This window comes from Plectrocnemia conspersa, unplaced genomic scaffold, assembly GCF_051122295.1.
Source record: "Plectrocnemia conspersa isolate PC_06_02 unplaced genomic scaffold, ASM5112229v1 ptg000009l, whole genome shotgun sequence".
Classification (NCBI taxonomy): domain Eukaryota; kingdom Metazoa; phylum Arthropoda; class Insecta; order Trichoptera; family Polycentropodidae; genus Plectrocnemia; species Plectrocnemia conspersa.
This window is the reverse complement of record NW_028277173.1, coordinates 24480776-24505611: the sequence shown is the minus strand read 5'-3', so window position 1 is coordinate 24505611 and position 24836 is coordinate 24480776. Positions and strand designations below refer to the sequence as shown.

General features: G+C 30.2%; 2 protein-coding genes across 2 annotated transcripts; both read left to right on the top strand.

Annotated features, from left to right (window-relative positions):
* Positions 1 to 1626: 1626 nt before the first annotated feature.
* Naam (Nicotinamide amidase) lies at positions 1627 to 13608 on the top strand. The gene is made up of 8 exons (XM_088192769.1): positions 1627 to 1822; positions 6369 to 6555; positions 9305 to 9409; positions 11932 to 12066; positions 12184 to 12312; positions 12379 to 12547; positions 12611 to 12753; positions 12825 to 13608. The coding sequence occupies exons 1-8, from the start codon at positions 1740 to 1742 to the stop codon at positions 12912 to 12914; spliced, it is 1041 nt and encodes a 346-aa protein (XP_088048895.1). The 5' UTR covers positions 1627 to 1739; the 3' UTR covers positions 12915 to 13608.
* A 1563-nt stretch (positions 13609 to 15171) lies between these two features.
* On the top strand, positions 15172 to 22698 carry mRNA-cap (RNA guanylyltransferase and 5'-phosphatase mRNA capping enzyme). The gene is made up of 11 exons (XM_088191689.1): positions 15172 to 15421; positions 17395 to 17531; positions 17601 to 17768; positions 17833 to 17939; positions 18003 to 18240; positions 18309 to 18444; positions 18515 to 18660; positions 18741 to 18906; positions 21915 to 22015; positions 22090 to 22280; positions 22341 to 22698. Exons 1-11 carry the CDS (start codon positions 15236 to 15238, stop codon positions 22466 to 22468), a joined length of 1704 nt encoding a protein of 567 aa, XP_088047815.1. The 5' UTR covers positions 15172 to 15235; the 3' UTR covers positions 22469 to 22698.
* Positions 22699 to 24836: the final 2138 nt, after the last annotated feature.

Below are 24836 nucleotides of genomic sequence, written 5' to 3'. Positions count from 1 at the left end.
TATAAAAATCTTCATGCTTAAAAAGTGACTAGTGCGCATTGTGGTCAGGCAGCATCATTGAACCTTACTTTTTTGAAAACGATGTCGGAAGGTCGGACTGTATCAGTCAAGGGTGAGCACTATAACCGAAAATTTTGGCATGAAATCGAATATATTGACGTGGAAGGCATGTGGTTTCAAAAAGACGGCGCAGCTTGTCACATACCAAGTGAAACGTTGGATGTTTTGCATGAAAAGTTTCCAGGTCACATTACTTCACGTTTTTGTGACGTCAACTGGCCGTCAAGATCATGCGATTTAACGCCATTGATTTTTTTGTGTCGTGTCTACGCCGACAAACCCGAAATATTTGAGCACATAAAAACCAACATCCGACAAGTTATAGCGAGATATCGCCCGTGTGTATGAAGAAGGTATCGAAAATTACATCGAAAGGATCTGCTGTTGAAAAGGTCCAGAGGTGACCATTTAATTGATATTATTTTTCATAATTAATGATATACATCGAATGTAAAATTTAATATGAAAAAATCCGAAGATATCCTTGAATTTTTTTTTTAAAGTTCGGAAACTAAAGTTGAATCAACCTTTATATGAATTACATACATACTAATATATTATAGTTTTGTATTTAATATATAATTATCGTTTTATCTAGATTGTACTTATTTAAAAATATATTAAAAACAGTAACACGTTTTCTTAAAATCTAAGGAATGTTCGAAATTTAACCGATATCCAATTTACAAAATATTGATTTTCATTTCCAACAACTTGAACCGTGCGTGTTGACTTTGTTACTTTTTGCGAACTTTTTATTGATAAGATATCGATACGACGCAGCAATGATATGTAACTTACCAACATAAAGTTATAACAATAGAGGTAATATTCAGTTTAGAGTTGTGTGCGGTACCAACAAAAACATTTACATTAAGTATAATTAGAAGGTAATGGTACATATGGTCATTTTGACAAACTCCAAAAGACCTAGAACGAAGCTAATTATGGGCCGAATAACATTCGTCACAATTGCAACGGTGATAGCCAACACATTTTTATTTTCTAGCGCTTTATATAATACTTAATCTTGCATTGTTATACGCGTCAGTGACGTTTCTACATTTAGTGACAACAGTTATTGATTACTTTATTTAATGCTTTAAAAACAAATGTGACTTGCCTCTCCCAATTGGGCTAGCACTTGTCATGTTGCAACGGAAGATTAACAATAAATTAATATTTTTTTTAAAATTTCAATCTTTAAAGCTCTTGGTTAATATGATAACAGTTTTGATTTACAGTTTCCATTTTTTATAGTTTTTATCATGGTAGTCATAGTAACCCCTTGGCAATAAATACATTTTATTACACATAATAATTTATAATTATTAATACAAATATCACTGATATCCAGACATTCAATCTGGTTGATAGTGCTTACTTGTATGTATTTATTATTTCTGATTTCTGGGCTTACTCCTGTCAGGTCACAACTTAAAATTAAAAAAAAAATATTAGTAATACCAACATTGAACAATTTAAAACGTATAAAAAACAAAATATATCGATACAAGAAAGTTTTCAGGATTTTTTACACGTTGTTGTCTCCGCGCATGTGCGTTGTGAAAGTTGCAATAGTTTGCCCTTCAGCGGGTTGCGTTAATGGCGGGCGGTGGGGATGGTATAAGAGGCTCGCTCGTTCCGATGGTGCCATTCGGTTCCAGGTCGTGCGAGTGATGGGGGGCGCCGACGGGTCCGACGACGTTTCCTCGCTCCGCTCCGACATGGACGCCTGCTTCTCCACGTTTGACAAAGACGGGTGAGTTTAAGTTTAGGTCAATCGTTTTCAACAGCTCTCGGGTATGGTCGACGGTCGCGGGTTTTGTGACCACCCGGCGAAAGCGGGATTCGTAAACGTCACTTTCGCGACGACCTTCCGCACACGATTCGAACATAAACAAATCTCATTTTATCGATATTTGTTTTGAATCGACGTTACATGACAGTAAAACGAACGAAGTGTTAGGATTAACGACAAATAAAAATAAAATTTTATAATTTTATCAATAATGGTTGTAAAACAAAAAATATAATTCAAATATTGTTTCATTTGAATTTTATAAAACAAACAGTTAATACAATAGTAGATTACTTCTTTATCGATCGTATTATACAATATTTACTATTATTTCCAGCGATAGCCAACTAGTAAAAATTGGAATTATTTTTTAATTGAATGGAGTTTGTACAACAATATTAGTATGATCTTGAAATGTTTATTAAAAAAAATATTTATTTATGTACAATTATAAACGATTTTTTTTAAATAGATTCGTTGCAGATAATTATTAGTGGGGTGTTCATCGTTTCTGATCACCGCTCACGTAGTTCTGCTACATTTAAAAATTTGAACAGCTTAGGCGCGAACGAGCGGTAGCGAGTGAGCGTTGATCAGAACAGTGAATACCCCATGAACACAACAAATAAGGTTTTCGCTGGAATTGTACGGCTTTATATTCATTTTAATTGTATATAAATAAATAAAATATTTTTTTAAATAAATTTAGCCTCTGATAACAGAAAAGTACCATATTTTTAGCTGGAATTCAAATATGTACATTGCATTAGTTTTATATTGTAAATATATTAGTTTATTATCATAGTATTTGCGGTTTCTTAGCTATTAAAACATATTTAAAAGTTGTTTTTACAACATTTAGAAGTAAAATTAAATCGTATTGACAGTAAAGCAGATATACTATATGTTTTTAATATTCTAGCCTTTTAATATTTACTACAGACTTTTACTGACCTTAGTGCTAGGGAGAGTAAATAGTATATTTTAATCATATTTAGATTGAAATACTATTTATTTGAAGTCGGATTTAGAGACGATAGAACTAATAAAAAAAATACGAGAATCTTCGTTTCGCTTCTTTCATTGGTTAAAAGCGGGAGACAAGAATGAAACTTTTTTGTACTGTGATACTGGGCTTTCGTTAATCTATTTTTTCAAGCGTTAAGAATTGTGTTGTGTGTGGTCTTGTCACTGCCACTATTTGTTATCAGTTAACCAGATATAAACTACAAATTAAAAGCTTCAAAAAGGGAATATATGCAGTTTTTAGATTAAAACAATGCAAAGAAAATATTTTTTTGTTTTAATAAATACGAAATAGTTTTCAAATATTCAAAATTTGTGGAACAAAATTAAAATTATTCATTCACATTTTTAACTAGAATTCAAGAATATTAAAAAAAATACAAAGCAGTAGTTTTATAGATATAAAACTAACGTTTATGAGAATTATTGTTAAAAAATAAAACAAGGATTTGTATTTGCGTATTAAAAGTACCTAGTCACTAATAAAAAACAAAAAACACAGTTGCTTAAACAACATTTTTAGAAGTAAACTGAAACACAAATTTCAATTTTAATATCTATGAACTTTCTTATCATATTGGTAATAAAATCAGCTTTTTCCAATTTAGTCAAAGAACCATTTTATGTTTATATTATACAACATAATGGAATGCCTTTAATATTTTTGCCGTTTAATATCCACTAAATTTGAATGGCGTTGACAGTCGCTTTGTGTATGGTCCTGTCTACCTCACCACTATTTGACATGTTATATCGAGACTAATAAGCATTAGCAAAATTAATTAAATACTGCAAAATAATTTAAATAAGATAAATATTTTTTTAGTAATGTTTTAAGAATAAGTTTTTTAATTCGGAATATCACATTGCGGTTATTGGGATTTTTTTTCACCTTGTCGCTTGACCCTTAATTTAAGCCTACGAAATATACACTTCGTGTGTGGTGATATCTATTCCGCCACTATTTTACGTGAGCTTTGTATATCTAAATAATAAACCAAATGCTCTAAAAATTTCAATTAATGAAGCGAATATTTTTTTTTATTTTTCCGAGGGAACATAAATTTCTCACGGAACCCATTTTTATAACGGTATAGGTTACAGTATTCTAGCTTAATTAAACTTCTTTATAACATTAACACAATAAATATTCCACTAAATTAAAATGAATTGTTTTGCTTTAAGGCTAAGCTTTACAATTCAATTTTTAAGACTTGATTCAGAAAATACAGTGAGTGGAGCTCTATCTCTTTCATCAATATTTAAAAGTAAAAATTAAATAGTTTTATTCGGATTTTTTGTTTTACTTGTTTTCTTATATCTAACGATCCTTGAATTGTCTCTATTTCTAGTATTTAATCTATGTACGTCCTTTTTTTTAAATAAATTCTCTGGTAACATATTATTTTCTAATTAAATATGATTAGAGAATCCGAAAGATTTAAGATATACGTGAATTGAATATTATTCTGAAAATTTCGGAATTGCTTTTTTATCAATAACAAATTTTAAATGTTCGATACACCTGCACTTGTCACGTGCGGGATCGCCGAGTGCCCACAGATAATAAATAATCAGAACGCAATTATAAAAGTAATTATTATATTTAAATTAATTTAGTAAACGTAAAATAATAAATAGAAAAACGAGAGCCTAATATATAAAATAACCAATTCTTGAAAAATGTCTAAGAGATTCGTCGATTGAACGAATAATTAAGCTTGAACAGTGAATTATAGATTTTAAATTTGAAAACAAGTTACTCATATTACTCACTGTGCGACTTAATAAATCACGTTCTTTTGAAGTAATAGTATTTTAAAATAAAATACTAAAAATATTTCACTGCACTGTCAAATAACTGAAATAAACTAATTTACATATTATTTATTGAGAGAAAAAAAAACATTTTTTGACTGAGATAAGTTAGTCAAAATATTTTTATTTGGGTGTTTATAAAATATGGATGAATTCAAAACCTTCTTATAATAAACGTGCGACATATTATAACCAGATGTGTGTTATTAGATTTTACTCGGCCGACTTTGTTGACATACATTCTACAGATAAACGTAGATTAATAAAATCCCAACGTTGTAGTACAAAAAAAATCGTCCTGCTCCTCGCTTTTTACTGATAAGTGCAGCAAAACAAATATTTTCGCCGCAGACTCAAAATTCTCTGAAAAATCTGTAGAATTTCATATAGGTAGTATTGCAATCTAAATAGAACTTAAATATACTAACGAACTCTCACTAGTGTAAAGGTCAGTAAATAAAAGAGGGCTTAGATTTAAGATTTTAAGGGAAGAAAAATTTACATAATTAAAATTAAAATTTGTATCCGATTTTTTTTCTGAATTATGTTGAAACAAATGTATTTATAAATTTGTATTATTAACCAATAAAATGTAAATACTATATTATTAACATAATACTATGTATGTACATTTTTTATACTTAACCCTAATTCTTATTATGTTTTTATTAATCGATCAAATTCACAATTCAATTTTTGTTAAAGATAAGAAGATAATTTGAACAAATTGCTTCAATTTTTAAAATTGTATCAAAAATCATTAAAACTAAATTGTATAACTTAATTTTCATAGAAATATTTTCCCCTGCGTAATAACTATTGTATTTATATTCAGGTTTGTTCAATGAAAGTCACGTCGCCCAGGTATTTTATTTAAAGCCGAATGGAAATTACTTATTCATCAATCCGGTTTTATTATAGATACACATTTTATTTTCATGCCTGAATGAAATTTATTATCTCATACACAAATTCGGGTCATAAAACTGAGCTTTTCGTAAATATGTGACCTTTAATAAAAGCGTGTGGTATATATTCGTGTAAATTCGATTGACTTTTTTTTTAATTGCATCGATTTATTAAATTTGCTTTCTGAACAGTCTATATTTTAAATATATTGAAAATTCATTCACGTGTATTTCATGTCAAAATTATTGACGTATATCATTACATGTCATAAATTATTGGCAAGTTAGAAAACTGTTCAAACTTTCCTTTCAAGTCAATTTTAATCGCGTCGGCCGTAAAACCATCATCTTTATGGTCTCTGAACTTTTTATTCCGTCTCTAGCGTTCGATACATTGTATTTGCATTCTTTATTTTTGCAATATGATGCATAAAATTATATCCGTTCGGTTCACAAATAACCAGACTTTGAATGTAGCGGCAAAAATAGAGTCAATGATAACAGAGTCACGCACTACTAGTGACATTGATGATTTCGTGTCGAGATTTCGCGTTATTGAATTTGATCTAATTGTATACTAATTCAGTAATACTTAATTATGTCCTTTTGCGCTTATCCATAGGCACGAAGCAAGTTTGTCGCGAAAAGCTGATAGAAATGAACAATTGTTCAAATGCAAATATAAAAATAAATAAATTCCAAATATGTATAAAAATGTATTAAACCGATTTTCATCTAAAATTATTTTTAAACAGGGACGGCCGCCTCTGCCCTGACGAGTTTCGCCTAATCTGCAGAGCTTTATTCAGAAACGATAAAGGACACATATACCCTTTGGACGACGAAAGGGCGCATCAGATATTCTCAGTATTTGACAAAGACAACGATGGATACATCGATAGAGACGAGTTTATCTTCTGTTGGAATCACTGGATCAAAGTTGTAAGTATTAATTGTAAACAAAATCATTTTAAACTTAATTAGTCAATATACAAAGAAAAATATTTCATCTCATGTCTACTACTATTAAGATTACGTGTTGTGAAAAAATATTTATTAGTTTATCAGCTATACAGTTAAAAAGTTATTACAAAATAATACAAATGTTAACAAGTTATAACACGAACATAAAAAACATACGTTTGTAAATAGTTTCATTTCAACAGTACTTCACAGATAATAAACAATTTATATAAAAAAAACATCACCTGATTACACAAGCCACATTTACATATTTGTGAGCGATATGAGGTTTATACAAAAATATATATGTAAAAATATAAATATATCATGGCATTATTTTTTTTATGCCAGACCAAATTATTCACACTTGTTAAATGTTTAATTTATTTGTACATTGTTACGAATATAAGCCAAATATTTAATTTAATTTAAATTAAGCTAATAAATAAATGATAATTTAAAATATGTACAGCTGTTGCCAATTTAAAGTTGACATAGCGGTTCTTATAAATATTTTGATTATTTTATTAACTTTGAAGGATTTTTTACGTTTTTGAATTTATAATAGATAAATATTGTTAACTTTCGTTTTCCGTTAATACGGGTATTGTAAAATTAGGAATGTATAATTGCGTCAATTCTGGGAAAAGTGTATTTTTTCGTCGTCCCAGCAAGTGCATAATGGCGAGCCTCCAACTCAACACGTGCGCGTGACCTTCTTTGTTTTTATTCATAAAAAACAATATAGAGGATATTTAAAAATTAAAAACTTGTGAATAAAACACTTTTAGACGTAATTTCACCTTTATTTTTATTAAAAACTTATATTATGCCTGGCATTGATAAATACAGATGTTCAGTTTATAGTATTAAATATTCACATCCTGATACGTACAACCCATGAATAATGTTGATACTGATATCGCTGCGCTTATATTTATTATTTAATTGTATCTCAAAATTCCCGGTAGGTATTATGACCATATACTGTCCCTGAAATATTTGTTTGTGTATTTTAAATTAGGTCAAATTCATAAATCAAGTTTGGGAATATTTAGGGTATAATTTGGAATATTATACCCCAAATATATAAAACATAAATTTCAATACAAACAGTGTCAAACAATATTTTGAGTTAAATATGTATATAAATAAACAATATAAGTAAGTAAGTCATATTTTACATTTTCTTCAACAAATTAAATTAAAAAAGGTAAAATTAATTGAGCGTGTAATTTCAAAATGTCACCCTATTATTTTTCTCACCAATACTGTGTTGATGAGCGTCCATATCTTAAATCGACTTTCTTTTACGTCATTTGTAAAAAAATATTGTTAGAAACCGTTGACGAAAATATGCGTCATTCCAATATATAACCATTGGTTTTTTAGTGTTTCGCTATCATTCTAAGCAAGTACACCTTTTTTTACATGTTATTTGCAAAAAAATATTTTTAGGAACCCTTGACGAAAATATACGTCATTCAATATCAAAAGAAATTATTTAAAATTTCACATACATTCTTATAATTGCACTTAAATATAAATGTGTTTTTTATTTGATCAAATTTATTTTATAGTTAAAAATATTTTACTCCCTATTAAACCATGAAAATCAAAATATAAGACAATCGTCTATTTTTTTTAAGCTTAAAAGTTGAAAACACCTGCCTAATTTACAAACTTATGTTTGTTGACTTCTATCGCTTCGCAAAAATAAATTTAAAGTAATTACTTTAAAAGTTACTGCAAATTGTTGAAAAATATTTATTTGTTTATTTATCGTAATCATACTTGAAACGTGACGAGCATTAACATAATGCGTTACAACGGGTAAAACACAAGCAACTACTATTTAATAAGTAGTGAGACACCAGATTAAAATCAAAGTCTGTAATTCAGTGACATCTGTTTGATTAATTATGAACTATAACTACAGGTTATAATCAATATATATCACTATGCACGACCTAACTTGATTTGAATTCATCATTATGATATACATATTAGGAAAATCTTGGAAAACCTAATCTGTGATGATCGATTGAAATTATAAAAATTGAAAAACTTTAAGGTTTATATGAAATTTGAACCCAGTCTTTTCAGGTATTAGGCACCAATTTATATCATTAGTTTATAGTGCTGGTCATTATATTGTTAAACGTGACAAACGTTAATGTTTATGGTTTGAAGCGTATGCTGCTTTGCTTTTACGAAGTTTTATCAAAAATCTTTCGTTAAAGTATTTGGCAATATTTACTTCTGGTGGTTCTCATATTTCGTTTTGTTTAAATAGCGCTCTCGAGGATTGATTTACAAATTTTTTTTGTTTAAATGTTGCTTTTTAATGCGAAATTATGTAGGAACCCCTACAAAGCTTAATTTTTTTATCGCACATTAAACCAATAAATTATAATTTTAATTTATTCTTTTTATTTTTAAAACATTATAGTAGTAAAAAAATAAAAAGATAAATTAAATATATATATATACAATAAAACACTTTAGAAAGTTAGTACTACAATATACATATGAATAGATTGCATATCTTCAAATGATATCTCTAAAATATTAAAAAAAAATATCATTGAAAGTTATATTTTCGTATTACGACCGACTAAAAATCGCTGCCGATTATCGCCTCGGTTGAATCGGGGCTTAATAGTACTACTAACTATTTTTTATGCAATAAACGAAATTCTAACTTCTAATTTATTTTTCCACACAGATCGTCAGACCAGTGAGCGTGTTCCTGATCGTCGATGTTCAAAACGATTTCATTTCCGGCACGCTGAACATCAGCAATTGTGTCGCCCAACAAAACGGTCATGAGGTAAGCGTTGTATGTATACACAATTTTGACTAATTGCATTTTTACGGTACACAAACAATCCATTAAGGTTTTTTTTGCGAGACCTTGACCCTAACCGTTTAGAATTTAAATAAATGCGACCCCGAGCCTCCCATTTCATTAACATCGCGAATAGCGAGTGCAGCGAACCAAATGCCAATGGAGGCAATGTTAAATATTGCTTTTAAATTACTTTTGCATGATTCAGTGCCGTACATAACGGGGGACACACACGTCCCCATTGTTGTCATTCGTTACGTGTGTACGTATCATAATGCCCGTGTAAGGCCTCCGTAACGGGTGGCAGTGGTTCAAGTTTAACCTTTTGATAAATCATACGTAATAAGGTTCGACGTAGACGACGCTTGTTTTGGATCGGTAGTTATGTATGCTAACAATATGTATATGTACATATGTTATTTGATATTGAAAGTATTGAATCACAATTAACGTAGCTAATGAACTATGACACGTGCAGATAATGGCCGTGGATAAGTACCCATTCTTATATTATTATATTAAGTATGATCAGCTGTCAAGAACATAGTTTATTTTCTTTGATTCAATAACGGGTGTTATACTAGATTCAGAAATCACATTAGTGGAGTATTTGATTTCTTCAATATTGACAGAGTTCGGCCTAGCTGAGATATTGTATTTGAAAGTATACTTACTTGATGACGTCAGAAATGAAATATTTAAGAAAATATTTTTGGGACAGATTCGAGACTGTTTTTTTTTTATTTTCTTTGAGGGATAACCCGAGAATTTCTGTTTTAGAAACGTGTAAAATTCCTCATCTGCCCCCTCCCTCAGATGTCCCTGGTCCACAGGCGTTTGTTTCGCAACTGAGACATGTTCTTTCTTTGTATCTGTTTTTTCTGTAAATTTTCCCATTATCGCGGTATGAAGGAACTAATATTTTTAAGTTCACCTTCATTCGTTTGCTGGTTTAAAAGGTCTCGCTTTTATCGGAAATAAAATTTGGTTATTGGAGACACTCTTAATCTTTAGAACTCTTAGCATATATCTCAAAAGTCCAGGTTTCGCATCCCAGACATTGCACTATACGAATTTAATTTCTAAACGTTCCTAAGAAGCATATATGTATGAATGTATATACATATGTTATTCTCCAGAGAATGCCGATTTTTTTTATTACCGAAACGTCGAGAAAAAAAATCACAAATATAAAAATAATTATTTAAAACTTAAAATAAAATAGTTAGAAATATTTTTATTAATTATGTATTATATTTTATGTATATAATATTGACTATCGATAAGTGCGATGTAACAATAAACGTACAGATTGTTGAATACTAAAATAATGAATAGGGTTTCGAGCGCTTTTATTACGGCGTTGTTTACTCAGTAAATTACGTAATATTAAGTAGGAGAAAATGCTTTTGATTGGCAAATTACTATCGTGTTCTGTTGATAGAAGCGTTCGCTTAACCAACTACTTTCTATTGTTGGGTAAAGAAGGATTTCCATAATCTTACTAAATAGTCTCGATAGAATTTCAAGGCTCAAAATTTTCACAATTGTCTTTGAAAGTATGTTTTGTTAATGCAATTAGTATATTTTAGAAAGTGCTTTATATTTGGACAAATATGAATCGCTTAAAAAGTATAATTCTACTATAAATTAAATGTATATTTTTAATGTATTAAAGCGAAATACCGTGACGTGTGGTCGATTTATAATCTACTAAAGAAAATCATGTTTTGGTTGCGGTTTGTCGCGAGCTATATGAAAAATAGGTTTCATTCAACATTGGCGTAGCCTAATTGGATACAATTTGTTAAAAGTTAACCTTGTCATGTGGTCGAAGTTAGACTTTCGTAGTCGTACTTTTAATGTGATTTGTTGCATTGGCGGAAACGCCTATAAATCTTGGAAAAATTGAACATTGTTAGTGTTGTCAAGTTGATAATTAACTATGAAATACTGTAAAATCTACATAGTGATCCTTTGAGGCAAAAGAAAATAGCATTCTAATTTATATGAACTTTTAACCGATTTTTGACATGTAGATTGATCTAGGAAAACCTTATGAGTTTTAATTAATAATTTCAGTCTTACAGATACGATAATAGATTAAAAAAAAACTAGAGCCCAAGCTCATTAATTCATTAGCAATGACTTACACCACTACTCCATCGTGCCTTCAGTAGCAAAATGCAAGAGTACGTTTTATCAGCACGCGATTTCTCATACGCTCTTCATTTATCGCCGAAAGTGTTAATTTCGGCGATAGGCGCGAAATTCGCGAATGCTCTAATTAAGTCGAACTGAAGGATGTAATTGTGTACCCGGGTACGGGCTGATATTGCGCCGGCATGCAATTGTGTGCGCGAAAAGCTTTTTGATTGGCGCGGCCTCTTTTTACGGCCTCAAACTTTTCGAATACGAATGTCAAAGTTGCCACTACTGTTTAACCACCCTGACCCCCTCGTGCTCTACTTTAAGTTGATATTTTTTATTACACCCCTCTCTAGGTTATTGCGCCGATCAACAAATTGCTCAATGCGATACCCTTCGACGCAGTGGTTTACTCGCTGGACTGGCATCCCAGTGACCACGTGTCCTTCATTGATAATCTGCCACTCAGAGAGCTGCATCATACTAGTCCGGTGAGTATTTTCTGTATATGAAGTGATCCACGCTCGCGCGCGTGAATCGTTCGCAGGTTGTGAATCAACCGGCCCCTCGGCACACCTTTAAATATTAATTATATTTTATAATTTTAGGTATCTGCCGACAAAGCTCAAACCTACGACACTGTAATATTTGCCGGTCCTCCGTTGATGAAGCAAAGACTATGGCCCAGACACTGCGTACAAGACTCATGGGGTTCTGAACTACATAAAGACTTAAAAGTATGTATATATTAATATATTTAAAATTAAATTATATTAATAAATATATATATATTTAATCTATAGGTTGTTGAAAATGCAATAAAAGTATACAAGGGAACGAATGCAGAAGTCGATTCTTATTCAGTCTTCTGGGATAATAAAAAGTTAACAGAAACTACCCTTTCGTCTCAATTGCGTATGAAAAATGCTACGGATATTTATGTTTGCGGCTTGGCTTACGATGTTTGTGTTGGTAAGTATTACGGGGTCAATAACATAAATAATTGATAATCATTAATATTGCATTTAATATCAGGAGCAACGGCTATAGACGCATTGGCTATCGGATACCGCACTATATTGATAGATGATTGCAGTAGAGGAGTCGATCTAGTTGATATAGAGAAGACAAAAAATACTGTAACTAGCAACAACGGCGTCATTGTGAATTCAGAGGATGTATGTTGTATAATATGTTTGATAATATTGATTTATAGATTGTATTGATAAAGTATTATGTGTTTTTACAGATATTAGGAATGGTCGAGGGACGGGATAGACGACCCGAGCTAGGCTATAAATTGGCAATGGAACTTAAACAAGCACAAGAAAAAAAATGAGCACAGAGTACATAGTAAATAATGATACATATGTATATTTTGTATTTAGTATACTTGTTTTGCTATTATACTTTTGAGAAAAATTGTTAAAATTGTCCAAAATAACGATGTCGATGTATAAAATATCATATTTGATAAAAGAAATTTGATCACCATTGTGAATAATTAAATTTAGTGTATTAATGTACAAACGTTTTTTAAGTGTTTTAATGTTAAACATTTTTCTTAAAAATTGTAAATTTTAATTAATACGTATAGTATGCTAATGTCTAATATGCAGAAATAGTTTAATGCCTCGTGTTCTACAGCAATAATACATAGTATTTAAAGAATATTTTATGATGTATACTTAACTCGATAATTCCAATAACGCTTCAAAGTTCCTAGTCATTGATACATAACAAAAATAGTTCCTTGTTATACAACCTTATCTTTTTTATGTATACTTTATAGATCCTGTTGTGATCGTAGCAGAAGACCATATTTGTATGTGATAAACGCATGTTATAAGTTTTGTAAACACTTGTACTAAGCGACTAAGCCTTATTCATTTGTGTATTAATTTTATTATACATAGCAAATAGTGTATAAGAGTTGCCTTATTAGCTATAGGAAAAATATATATGTATGTATGCTGATTACAGTGTTGGAAATGTGTTATTTTATGCACCGAATAAAGTATTACAAATACAGATTGTCATTGACTTTTTTTGAAAAAGATATGATACTCAATTTTTTTAAATTATATGATCTACAGGACCTTAGTAAAATATATCATTTCTACATTTACATCTGGTTTACTTACAAGAGTATTTAAAATCAATGTGTCTCAGAATATATCTTAAAATTAAATCCTATAAAATCAATTTTTTTACAAATTTTATTTTAGGCAGAAAAATCTATAAGGTTTCCTGAAATGCTGATTTTTTTCAATATTTATTCTTAAAGTAAACAAAGTAAATGGCAAAAAATGAAAAATGTTAATATAAAAATGACTAGATCGAACGAGCTTTGAAAAACCGAGACCAAAGACCGTTCTAAGTAGAATTTTATCATTGAAGTTTACAACCTTTTTTAAAAAAATCTGCTGGTCAGCCAAATAAATCTTTATTAATTGTTTTGTAAAAGCTAATATAGATTTTACTAAAAATGTTAGTTGATTATATGTGTATAATTAACTACCATTTTTAGCAAAATTTTGGCTACGCATTAATTTTTCGATGCAACATAATAGGCGTTAGCCCAATGTGTTACAACTAAGTCAACACAATCAACAACGTGGGGATAAACACGCGTTGAACGACGTTGTTGTGCATTGACTCTTGAAAATAATTAGACTATAGATATTTTTTTCAATCCTGGCAATACTAATATAATTTGCGAATTATTGGAAATAATGTCACGATTTTATAAAATAAAGTCTTAGAGAAGCTGGTTGCGTCTGGTTTAGTCTCAGGAGTGATCTGATTTTCTATTGAATATCCTAACATGTTTATACATAACTATCGGTTATGTTATGACACTGGTTGAATGATAAAATAATTTTGTCACTTTTTGACGTGAAAATTTTTGGTTAAATTTATTTTGTTATTTTCCTAATATCGGATGGCAAATTAAATCTAAAAAAATATTTTTACATTTTATATATTTATTGTTACAATCATATCAGTTGTTACATTTTTTTTAATATTCATGCAATATACAACATCGCATAAATTGTTTGTCTAAAACAAAGCTCTCCATTTTATAAGGAAAAAATTAATTATTATATAAATGTCGTCCTAAAGGTGTGTACTAACCGATAGAATATAAAGACAACTAGACAGCCGAAGCACAACTGATGATTGAAAAAAACTATGTCAAACACTGACATTTTCACCCATTATCCCTGTTATAAAATATTTTCTAAATTATTAGAAATTTTCTGATTTTAACGTTAAAAGTAATAAACTTTGACACCAATAAAGGGTTAATGACGATTTTTAAGCAATTTTTGATAATAAAAAACAAGTTTTAAATTTTAAAACGCATTTTAAAATTTAAAACTTAATTTTGTAGCCGCTTTAGTAGCTGTTAGGGCCAAACGCATAGAAAATGTGCATAACCATTGGTTTATGATATTGTTAACTAATACCGAAGTCTGTTTTAAAAATAAAAATATAAATACTGGCAAAAATATTATTTAAAGCTTCCCCCCATTCACTTCCCTTCGCTGGATGCATAGTTGGAAGTGTTGCGTATCGTTATCAGTGTTGCCATGCGACGGTCGAGCGTCGTCGCCGACGAACGTCAGTCGCATCGTCGCGCCGTCGCGTGTCGAGATGGGTAGCAGCGCCGAGCTTGAGGTGCCAGCCCGCTGGCTGCACTGCCCCAGGAAGGCGACCAACCTTCTGGTGCAGAAGTTCCTCGCCTTCAAGACACCCCTCTCCACCAAGTATGACAATCTCGTGCCCCCAGGGAACAGATTTCCACCCAAGATGCTCTTCAACAACATCAAGGACTACAAGGTGAGATTTACCTTTCGCGTATCACATACTGCTTTGCGTTTAGTTCTAAAATATTTTTTGCCACTTAATATTCAAATTATCGCATTCGGAAATAATGCTGACTGTACTGTATCTTCAATGTTTTCAAATATCAATGCTTATAAAAACAATACTATCAACGCTGTACTTAACAACGAGAGTCTCACGCGTTGAATTCATAGCTTTAAGGGGTCCAACAGCATTACTTTGTAATACTTGTCAACAAAAATATTGAGATATTATTTAATATTGCTACTTTTTGTTCAATGACTTAACTGTTTAACGATGACTCACACTCGACAGTTAATCACGTTGTCAATAGTGCCTTATAGCTGGCATTAAACATATCTACGTACTGCTAGAGGATGCTCCGGAATCTAAAGTAGAAAATTCTTGATGAGCATTATTTTTGTGAAAGTCTGCACTCAAACGGTTAATCAAAGACGGACTAACTCGAAGTTTACCTCAAGTCTACCATGGTCAATTGAGACGACCATTGCAATCTACTGGACTCAAAAATCTAGTAAAAACATTTAAAATGAATATTTCGTCTACATAAATTTAAAGAAGGCGAAGGGATACAGGAAAGGCTTATATAATCAAACTCCTTCATATAAGATAAAAGGGGCTAACTGTTGTGTTCTCGAAAGTGAATGCAGCTATATTAGATTTAATCCTTAAAAAGTTTTCGAAAGTGAAACGGAAATGCGGTGATGCTATCGTGAGATTTATGAAGAAAAAATAAACTTACAAAGCAAACATTGCTAATGATAATGATGAATCTCATGATAAAATTAACCTCAGATATGACATACAAATATTTCTACTCCGTACGGATGATCCAAATGACTATCTCAACCGATTTTACTCTTGGTCCATTCTCTTCTATCGGATTTAGAGTCTGGACTCTGGATAAAAAATGTAGAGATGATGTAAAAGAGTCCATAATAAATTGAATATGGAAAAGGCTCTGTCCACACTCTATAAAAGATAATGTAAAGTGAAACTTCTGACATAACTAATCAATTTATTAAACAGTGGAGGAAACTGAATTTAGAAATTGATGACGCAGATTAAAAATCCATACAGAATTGTTGAAGATCTATGAATATAATATATTATACGGATAACTGATATAAAACATTGGAAATTATAGGACTTGTTTTAATTCTTTCGATTATTAGAAGATTCAGATAAAGATTGTAAGTCTACAAGAAATAAAGTTAAAGCGATGAAAAGTAGAAGTTGATACAGCTAATAAAATATATAACTAAATTTCATTTCTATAAACATATCAAATAATAAAGGTATGAATTGAAAATAAAATTAATGTACATGAAAAATGTTAATTCATAATACAACTATTCATATTACTAATTGATAGAAGTCATTTTATACGAAACCTGTATTTTTAGAAGCAAATTTAAACTCTACAATATAATCTTGATCAAATATGCTCGAAATTGTTTGACAAACTTTTATATAAATTTCCATATTACAAACAGACCCTCTTTGTGGTTTTTGAGGATATAGACCTAGAAAAAATTGCATTAATAGCGGAAAAATAATGGAAATTAGTTCCGTCCATTCATCTCTTCAAAAGAACATATACAAAGGTGCAGCACACGCCATACACAGAATACATACTTCTCATATGTGCCGATGGAGTTCCCTGTCTCTAGTTTAATTTCGCAATTTAAATTGCTAGGGGGGAAGTACGCGAAAACTTAAATTTAAGCGCCATCGATCACCCAAGTAGTTAATAAAAATCTTCATAGTTATTATTTATATTTTTATTTTCCTCATTGTTAAAATCGTGTCGAGGAGCGGCATTATTAAATTTGCAAATGGTTAAGGAAGAAAGCATTTCAGTTACCAATTTATATGAAGCCGAAGAAGTTTCTTCAAAATCAGTTTAGAAATAAAATTATCATGTTCTTTAATTTATATTACAGATTAAACTTGGTCTATGGATCGATTTAACAAACACTAATAGATTCTACGATAGAAAGGAAATAGAGGATCATGAGTGTAAATACATAAAAATCAAGTGTAGAGGACACGGTGAAACGCCCGATTTGGATCAAACCAAGTATGTTTCTGTTTTTAAATTACCCAAGAATACTTATATATGTTATTAACGATTAAATATTATTTTCAGGGCTTTTTTGGATACAGTAGCATTATTCATTCAAAAAAATCCACTGCACGCTATCGGCGTTCATTGCACGCACGGTTTCAATAGGACTGGGTTTCTTCTTATCTCCTATTTAGTCGAAAAGATGGATTGGGGTGTGGGCGCTGCTATAAAAGAATTTGCTAATCTACGGTAATGTAATAATTTTTAAATTAATTCATGTTGACGTTGCATACTAAACATTGCAAATTTTTAGACCTCCTGGAATTTACAAAGCAGATTATATACAAGAATTGTATAATCGATATGATGACGATATATACGACGTGCTTGATCTGCCGACACTGCCGTCGTGGCATACAGGTATAATTTTATATTTATAATATTTATGCCGATATAGTAGTTTAATTATTTTATTTTAAATAGAATCTGACGATGCGGCTATTGGCGAAAATAAAGAAGTTTCGTTTCTACCCGAAGTATCTACGATACCACAGTTTTCTCAGCAGCCAACTTTAAAGGAACTTCAAAAACTGATCCAAAAGATGTGCGGATGGCAGAGTAACGGATTCCCCGGTTCCCAGCCGGTCTCGATGGACATGAAAAATATAGGCTTGCTAGCCAAAAAAGCGTATCGCGTATCTTGGAAGGCAGACGGATCTCGGTAAGTGATTTTGAAATGAATATTTTTATTTAAAAAATCATTGGATTAATGCATTATTTATGTTCCAGGTATTTAATGTTGATCTATAAGGAAAATAATGTGTTTTTATTTGATCGAGATTTTCGAGCATACATAATCAAAAATATTAGATTTCCATTTAAAGAGGATATAAGTATTCATTTAGAAAACACGCTTTTGGATGGTGTAAGTTATTATTTTTAATATTGATTTTACTTTGAGTATACGTATTTATAAATAAAGAATTTGCTTTCAGGAAATGGTTGTAGATGTAGCCAACGGAGTTAAAATTCCACGATTTCTGGTTTACGACATCATATGTTTTAACGGGATGGATGTAAAGAATAGCCCGTTTTATCCTAATAGATTAAGATGCATAGAAAGTGAAATTATTGCTCCCAGGTATTTAATTATCTATTATATGTATATAATTAGAATACGTTGATAAAGTATAGTTTGTTTAAACTTTTTTCAAATTTCAGACATAGAGCGATCATGAAAGGTAAATTGAACAGAGAGAGAGAGCCATTTGGAGTTCGCTTGAAAGAATTTTGGGATATATCGCAATCTGGTAGTTTATTAAGTGAAAAGTTTACGAAAAGTTTGCTCCACAAGCCTGACGGTTTAATATTTCAACCGTCTAAAGAGGTAAGTTTTGATTTTCTACGAGTCATTCAATTCTTCTTCATTCTATTTGTCATTAGAGTAAATTAAAAAATGGTAAGAAATCAAACTCAAACTGAAAAATATATAAATGAAAAATGCAATTTTGTTTCTTGGTATCTAGAAATTCCAGGTTTGAAGAATATGATATGATAATTCTAGTCTCAGATCTGGTTTGACTTTATTTTTTATCGCTTTTTCTACTAAAACTTGGAACATCTTTGAACACCTAAGATGTTTTTAAGTACCACATCTCATGACGGTTCAATTATGGGCTCAACATCTCTATCCAGCAATTCAATTCTTATTATTTTTTAGCAAGAAAAAAATTTATGTGATTATTTTAAAGAATAATGATCGAAATTTAATGAAGAATTTATTTTCTAAGAAAATGGCTTTTTAGAAAATAAAAGCAATCTATTGATTTATCTGATAATCTTGCTCTTTTTTTCGACATGAAATTTTCAGAGATTGAAAAGTTTCTCTCATTCTGTGTCGACGTTGGTTTTTTTTTTTTACTTAATGCTGTTTTTAGAAGTTTTAGATTGTCTGTCAATTTTCCAGTTGCTTCCTAGACATTTTATCTCTTGTCAATGTCCAGAAATGCTCATAAATTATTTGGTTCATCTTTGTATTATTGCTCTGAAGGATAGTTTTGTAATTGTTCTTCTAAGGTTAAATTCTTATATATACAACTTCATGCTGTATGTCTATTTCCATAGTCATATTTTTTCAGGCTAAGTGTTTTATTGATGTCATTTCAATGTGGTTTTGAATATTTTTTTTATTTCACCCTTTGAACTCGATGAAAATAAAATTTTCTAATTCGTTCAAAAACAATTTGGGTTGTGCTAAAAAAATGAACAATGACATTATCGTCACATCTCATCTTTTAGAAATTTAATTTAGGTCTTGGCTTATTTCCAGGGCTGTGGAGTTACTGGAATTTTTTTCTGACTCCGACTTTTTCGCAAGTTCTGACTCCGAATTTAAAAATTTCGATAAGATAATTTTAAAATATTAAATTTATTTTTAATTATTTTATTTATTTATTTTTATGTAAATGATAACAAAGAAGAAAGAACAAAAAATAATTATAATAATATTTTTTAGGATTAGTGCCGTGCCATTATATGTGTCTACGTGTGACCATGCCAGTAGGTGACCGGCATGATCACACGTAGTTATTGGATATTTGATTAAATGCATAATAACTTTTGTTTAATCAATATTACCGACTTAAAATGCATGGCGCATGACGAACAATTAAAAAAATTATTGGGTGGGGTTGGAAAAGGTTAAAAAGGAGTCGGAGTCGGTCAATTCCTTACGACTCCACTTAAAATGCTCTGACTCTACAGCCCTGCTTATTTCTGTACTATTAGCTTTGAAAGCATTAAATAAAAATATTAGTATACCTTCTGCGCTTTAAAGATTAGCATTGTTTTGGCTTGGGGCCTTCACTGCTATTGTAATAAGTTTCAGAGTATACGATATTTCGGACAATGATTGATTTAGAATGCAATATATAAATAAGTGAAAAATTTGAAATATTCTCGAGATTCTCATAAACAATTTCTTGAGAAATATGATCCTCGAAATTTCAAAATAAAAATTCTCGAGAAAAGAAAATTATTCAGAATTCTCGATCACAATCTACACACGACGGGACCATATGTTGGGTATTTTCGTTGCAGCTTCCACTTTCTCTTGCATTTAACCACTTAACATACGGGTTTCTTTTTGAAAAGTATTCCGAAAAATCATACTTTTTTATTATAAATTATATTAGTAAATAATTACATATAAATGGGAAAAATAAAAAAAATTCAAAAATTTATGTTTTTCCGCAAAATATATTTTTTTAAATTATATATCCAAAAAATTACATTTACAATAAAAAAAAATTAAAAACAGGCTTAAATTTTCAAATCTTTTGTGACTTCTCAAAAAAAACTTAGAATTAAGAAAATTATTATTATTATTATTATTATTATTCTCATTATTATTAGACCATGGGAAATTTGCTAGAAAGATTTTTTGCTATCACCGATGTAAAATAATACGTTGCAGTACCTGACCAAAAATATACTCCTAATAATGAATAATATTTTCAATAAAACCAATAAGTATTATTCATATTTTTTAAATACTTATACATTAAAAAAAAGTTAATGAAACAAATAATTTATACGTGTATATTGGAATGAATTATACATTATATTATATATAATACTAAACAAACTGAAGATATATATTTCTCAACCTTTTTCCAGTTTATTATTTTTATTTTCAACAGGATGTGATATCCTGTAACTGTAAATATTTTCTCCACCATTTCTAAAAAATCGCAAGCAATAATAAAAAAATGGAATAAACCCAATAATAAACAATGAATCTACTGTAATTGAGAAATACTTCAAGGGGAAAAAATGTGAATAACACACCGCCTTGTATTTGTCTAATTTATAGCTAAAAAAAAGACATATTTTTTTATACTTGTAACGAAATGCCAGGACTCGGAAGTCGAGTATAACGACAAATAGAATCACGTTTATATGTGGGACTGCGTTTAAATTCGATTTTCATATTCCCGCATGCACTCGACACCGTGTGTAATGGATATTTCTAAATTCCCACATCCCTGCAGGACTGCATGTAAAGTGGTTAAAATATAGTTATAATGCTCCCTCGTAATGTCAGATTTAACTTATTCAAAAATGTCAATGTTAGACTACCTTGATTAACCAATTGACGCCATGAAAGTCTTCTTCAAATATTCCCCTTGATAGCCATCGCACTTATCCATGTAAAAGAAGATGCGTATGTTCACTACACAAATTATTTATTTAAAAAAATCGTTTATTTACATTCTTAAACTAAACGCATCGCATTGTCTACGGAGCATATATTTTTCGTCAAAGGGCGATAAAGTCGAAACAATTTATCAAGCAGGCCTTTTGAATCATCTAATATTTATTTTTTATTTTCAGCCCTACGTGCCAGGTACCTGTAAAGATGTTTTAAAATGGAAACCGGCTAATCTTAATAGTATAGATTTTAGATTAAAAATTGTTAAAGAAAAGAAAGAAGGGTCAGTATCATCATTATATACATTATCGTGCATACTCAATGTGATACATTTTTTTTTTAATTATTCTGTTTTAGATGTTTACCTACTACAGTAGGTAATTTATACGTAGGACAACTCGACGTGCCCTATGGTAAAATCGATAATTATAAGACTGTCAAAGACTTGGACAACAAAATAATCGAGTGCAAGTTACACAACAACAAATGGGTCTTTATGAGAGAGAGAAGTGATAAATCTTTCCCCAACAGTTTGAACACGGCTGAATGTAAGTAATACATTATACAATGTTTCTTATTAAAATATACTAATAATATTTTTATTTTAGCCGTATTGAACAGCATATCGAATCCTGTGACTCAAGAACATTTGATGAGTTTTATCAGTGGCAAGAGGTTTCACGACGACGGCGATAGAATGCCGCCGCCTCAACCTAAGAAAATGCGACACTCTTGATAGACGTTTAATTGTTGCCGAGTTATGATTATATTTTTGAAACACTTATATCATTTGTATATATCGAAAGTTATAATGTCACAATTAACACTATCAAAAAGAGGCGATAAATTAATATGTTTATAACACTGTACTTGATTGATGACATATGATATTATTTAATACATATTTCCTTGTATTTAGCAAATGTTTGCTAATTAAATAAATCTCATGAGATTATTTATGATAAATATCCTTGTTATCAATTTTTTTATTGAAGTGTATGTATATATTGTTTTAATATTAGAAACAATTGTATGCAAATTCAATTAAAATGGGTTATTTTTAATTTGTGGTAATTTATTGTATCACTGCAAAATTAATTTATTTTGTTAAATTAATATTTTTTAAATTAATTAAATATAATTATTTTTCACAAATATTTTTATTTCAGTAACGTGTCATATATTATTTTGTTTATTCGTATATTAGTTATATTGCATTCCTTAACACTTAAACATAAGAAAAGATCTCCGAATGTCATTTATTAAACTGAAAATTGAAGTCGCCTGAAGTGAAAAGAATAATCAATAGGATTTGAGAATAAACACAGTTTTGTCAGATTCAAATCACTAAGCAACATAATAGTACTACCTTGATGCTGCTATCATTTACAATTATATATTTTTTAAATACAGAAGCTACTATTGTAGATAGTACTGTTGAAGACAAGACTGTTTAGCTTTTTAGATATAATCACAAATGATACTAGAAAATGAAGAATGTAAAGACTATAAATATTCAATAATTTTGGAGCTTGCTATAACTCGCACTGCATTTAATTTTTAGGTCAACGTATATAAAAACTACATTTTTCGCATTAGAGCCTATACGAATTTGCAAAAGTCGAACATGGTACTTTTGCAATATTTTTTAATCTGAAATATGTTTAATTTTAAGAGTACGACATTAATTAATACACATAAAAAATAGCAAACATTACCAAACCAATAACTACACACTGCTAGTATTGAACTGACTACTGTTTTAAATTTTCATTTTTAATTCTATTTTACCACATCATTCTCGCTGTTTTCTTCATATAAAATATAAACGTGTGTGTAAAGAGTCGCACATTAGCTGCAAACGGAGACAGTCTACTTTCTAATCGCAAAAGTGACAACTCTTGTTCCTAATTAAGGGCTAGTTCAATATTATAAAATTAAAAAAAACAGCATTATAACTCTTTTAAAGGAACATCATCGGTTGAATATTATATCTGTACAGACTTCCCTGCTAGTCTAAAGAAAGTAAATTCCCCCAAAAATATTAAATAAATTATCTGATTTTAAGTAAGGTGACCAGACGTCCTCAAACAAATTTTTTTAGCTCCCGTAGCATCCTTAAATAAACAAAAATTTCCGAAATGCCATTTTTTGCTTTCCTAAACATCTCTAAATTAAGGTGACCAGATTTTGAAAATATCTAATGAGGACACTCATCTTGTAATTTTTCATTTAGAGAACAAAAATTCTGAAAGAAATGTATTTTTAGTGTCATCCTTTAATATTATAAAAATATGGTCACCTTATTTTAAGTCATCTTGCCAAATTTGAATAAATAACTGATTGGGTGCTGTGGACAATAAAACTATTCTCGAAGAATTCCAGTTTTGAGTTCCAGAACGTCTTCGAGAATCACGACCACGTCCTCTTTTGATGGCCGCTGGGGCTAGGACGTCCGCACTTGCTAACTCGCCTATGGCTGTGGCCATCCGGCTGCCTAATACGCTGGCATTGCACATTGACTTGTTTAATATCAGCTACGAGGAGCTGGTCCGGTTCATATAATTTAATTTTGATATTTTATGATTTTTTGTTTGCTTCTTTACATGTACTATTTTTTGTGTATTGAAATAATACAATTATTATTTTCGACCATCGTGACGCATTGGAGTAACCTGTTAGGTTACCATGGTCTTAATTTAATTTAAATAAATGAATTGCGCCAAGTAAGCCTTTTTCAGTAAAAGCCCACCGTAAAATAAACAATTTTTAGATGAAAGGTAATTTTCCTTTACTTTAATATTTGAGGAAAAGGCAGCAATTTATTTTAATTGAAAAGATCAAAACATAGTTGTGCTCTCTTAATTTTTACGTCCGACAACGTTAATCAATTTAGAAACAATGGCAACAGTAAATTCCAGGGCGGCTACTGTAATATTTGCGTTAAATTCACAGGAAATCATTTGTTATTAGAATTTAGATTATCCTCAAGGGAATAATAACGAAAATCAAGTATGCAGTAACAGTGCATGTAATCGCATTGACTCGCTACAGAGTCTGTATTAAAAATCTGAATAAAAAATTGAATTCTTAACTTAATACTA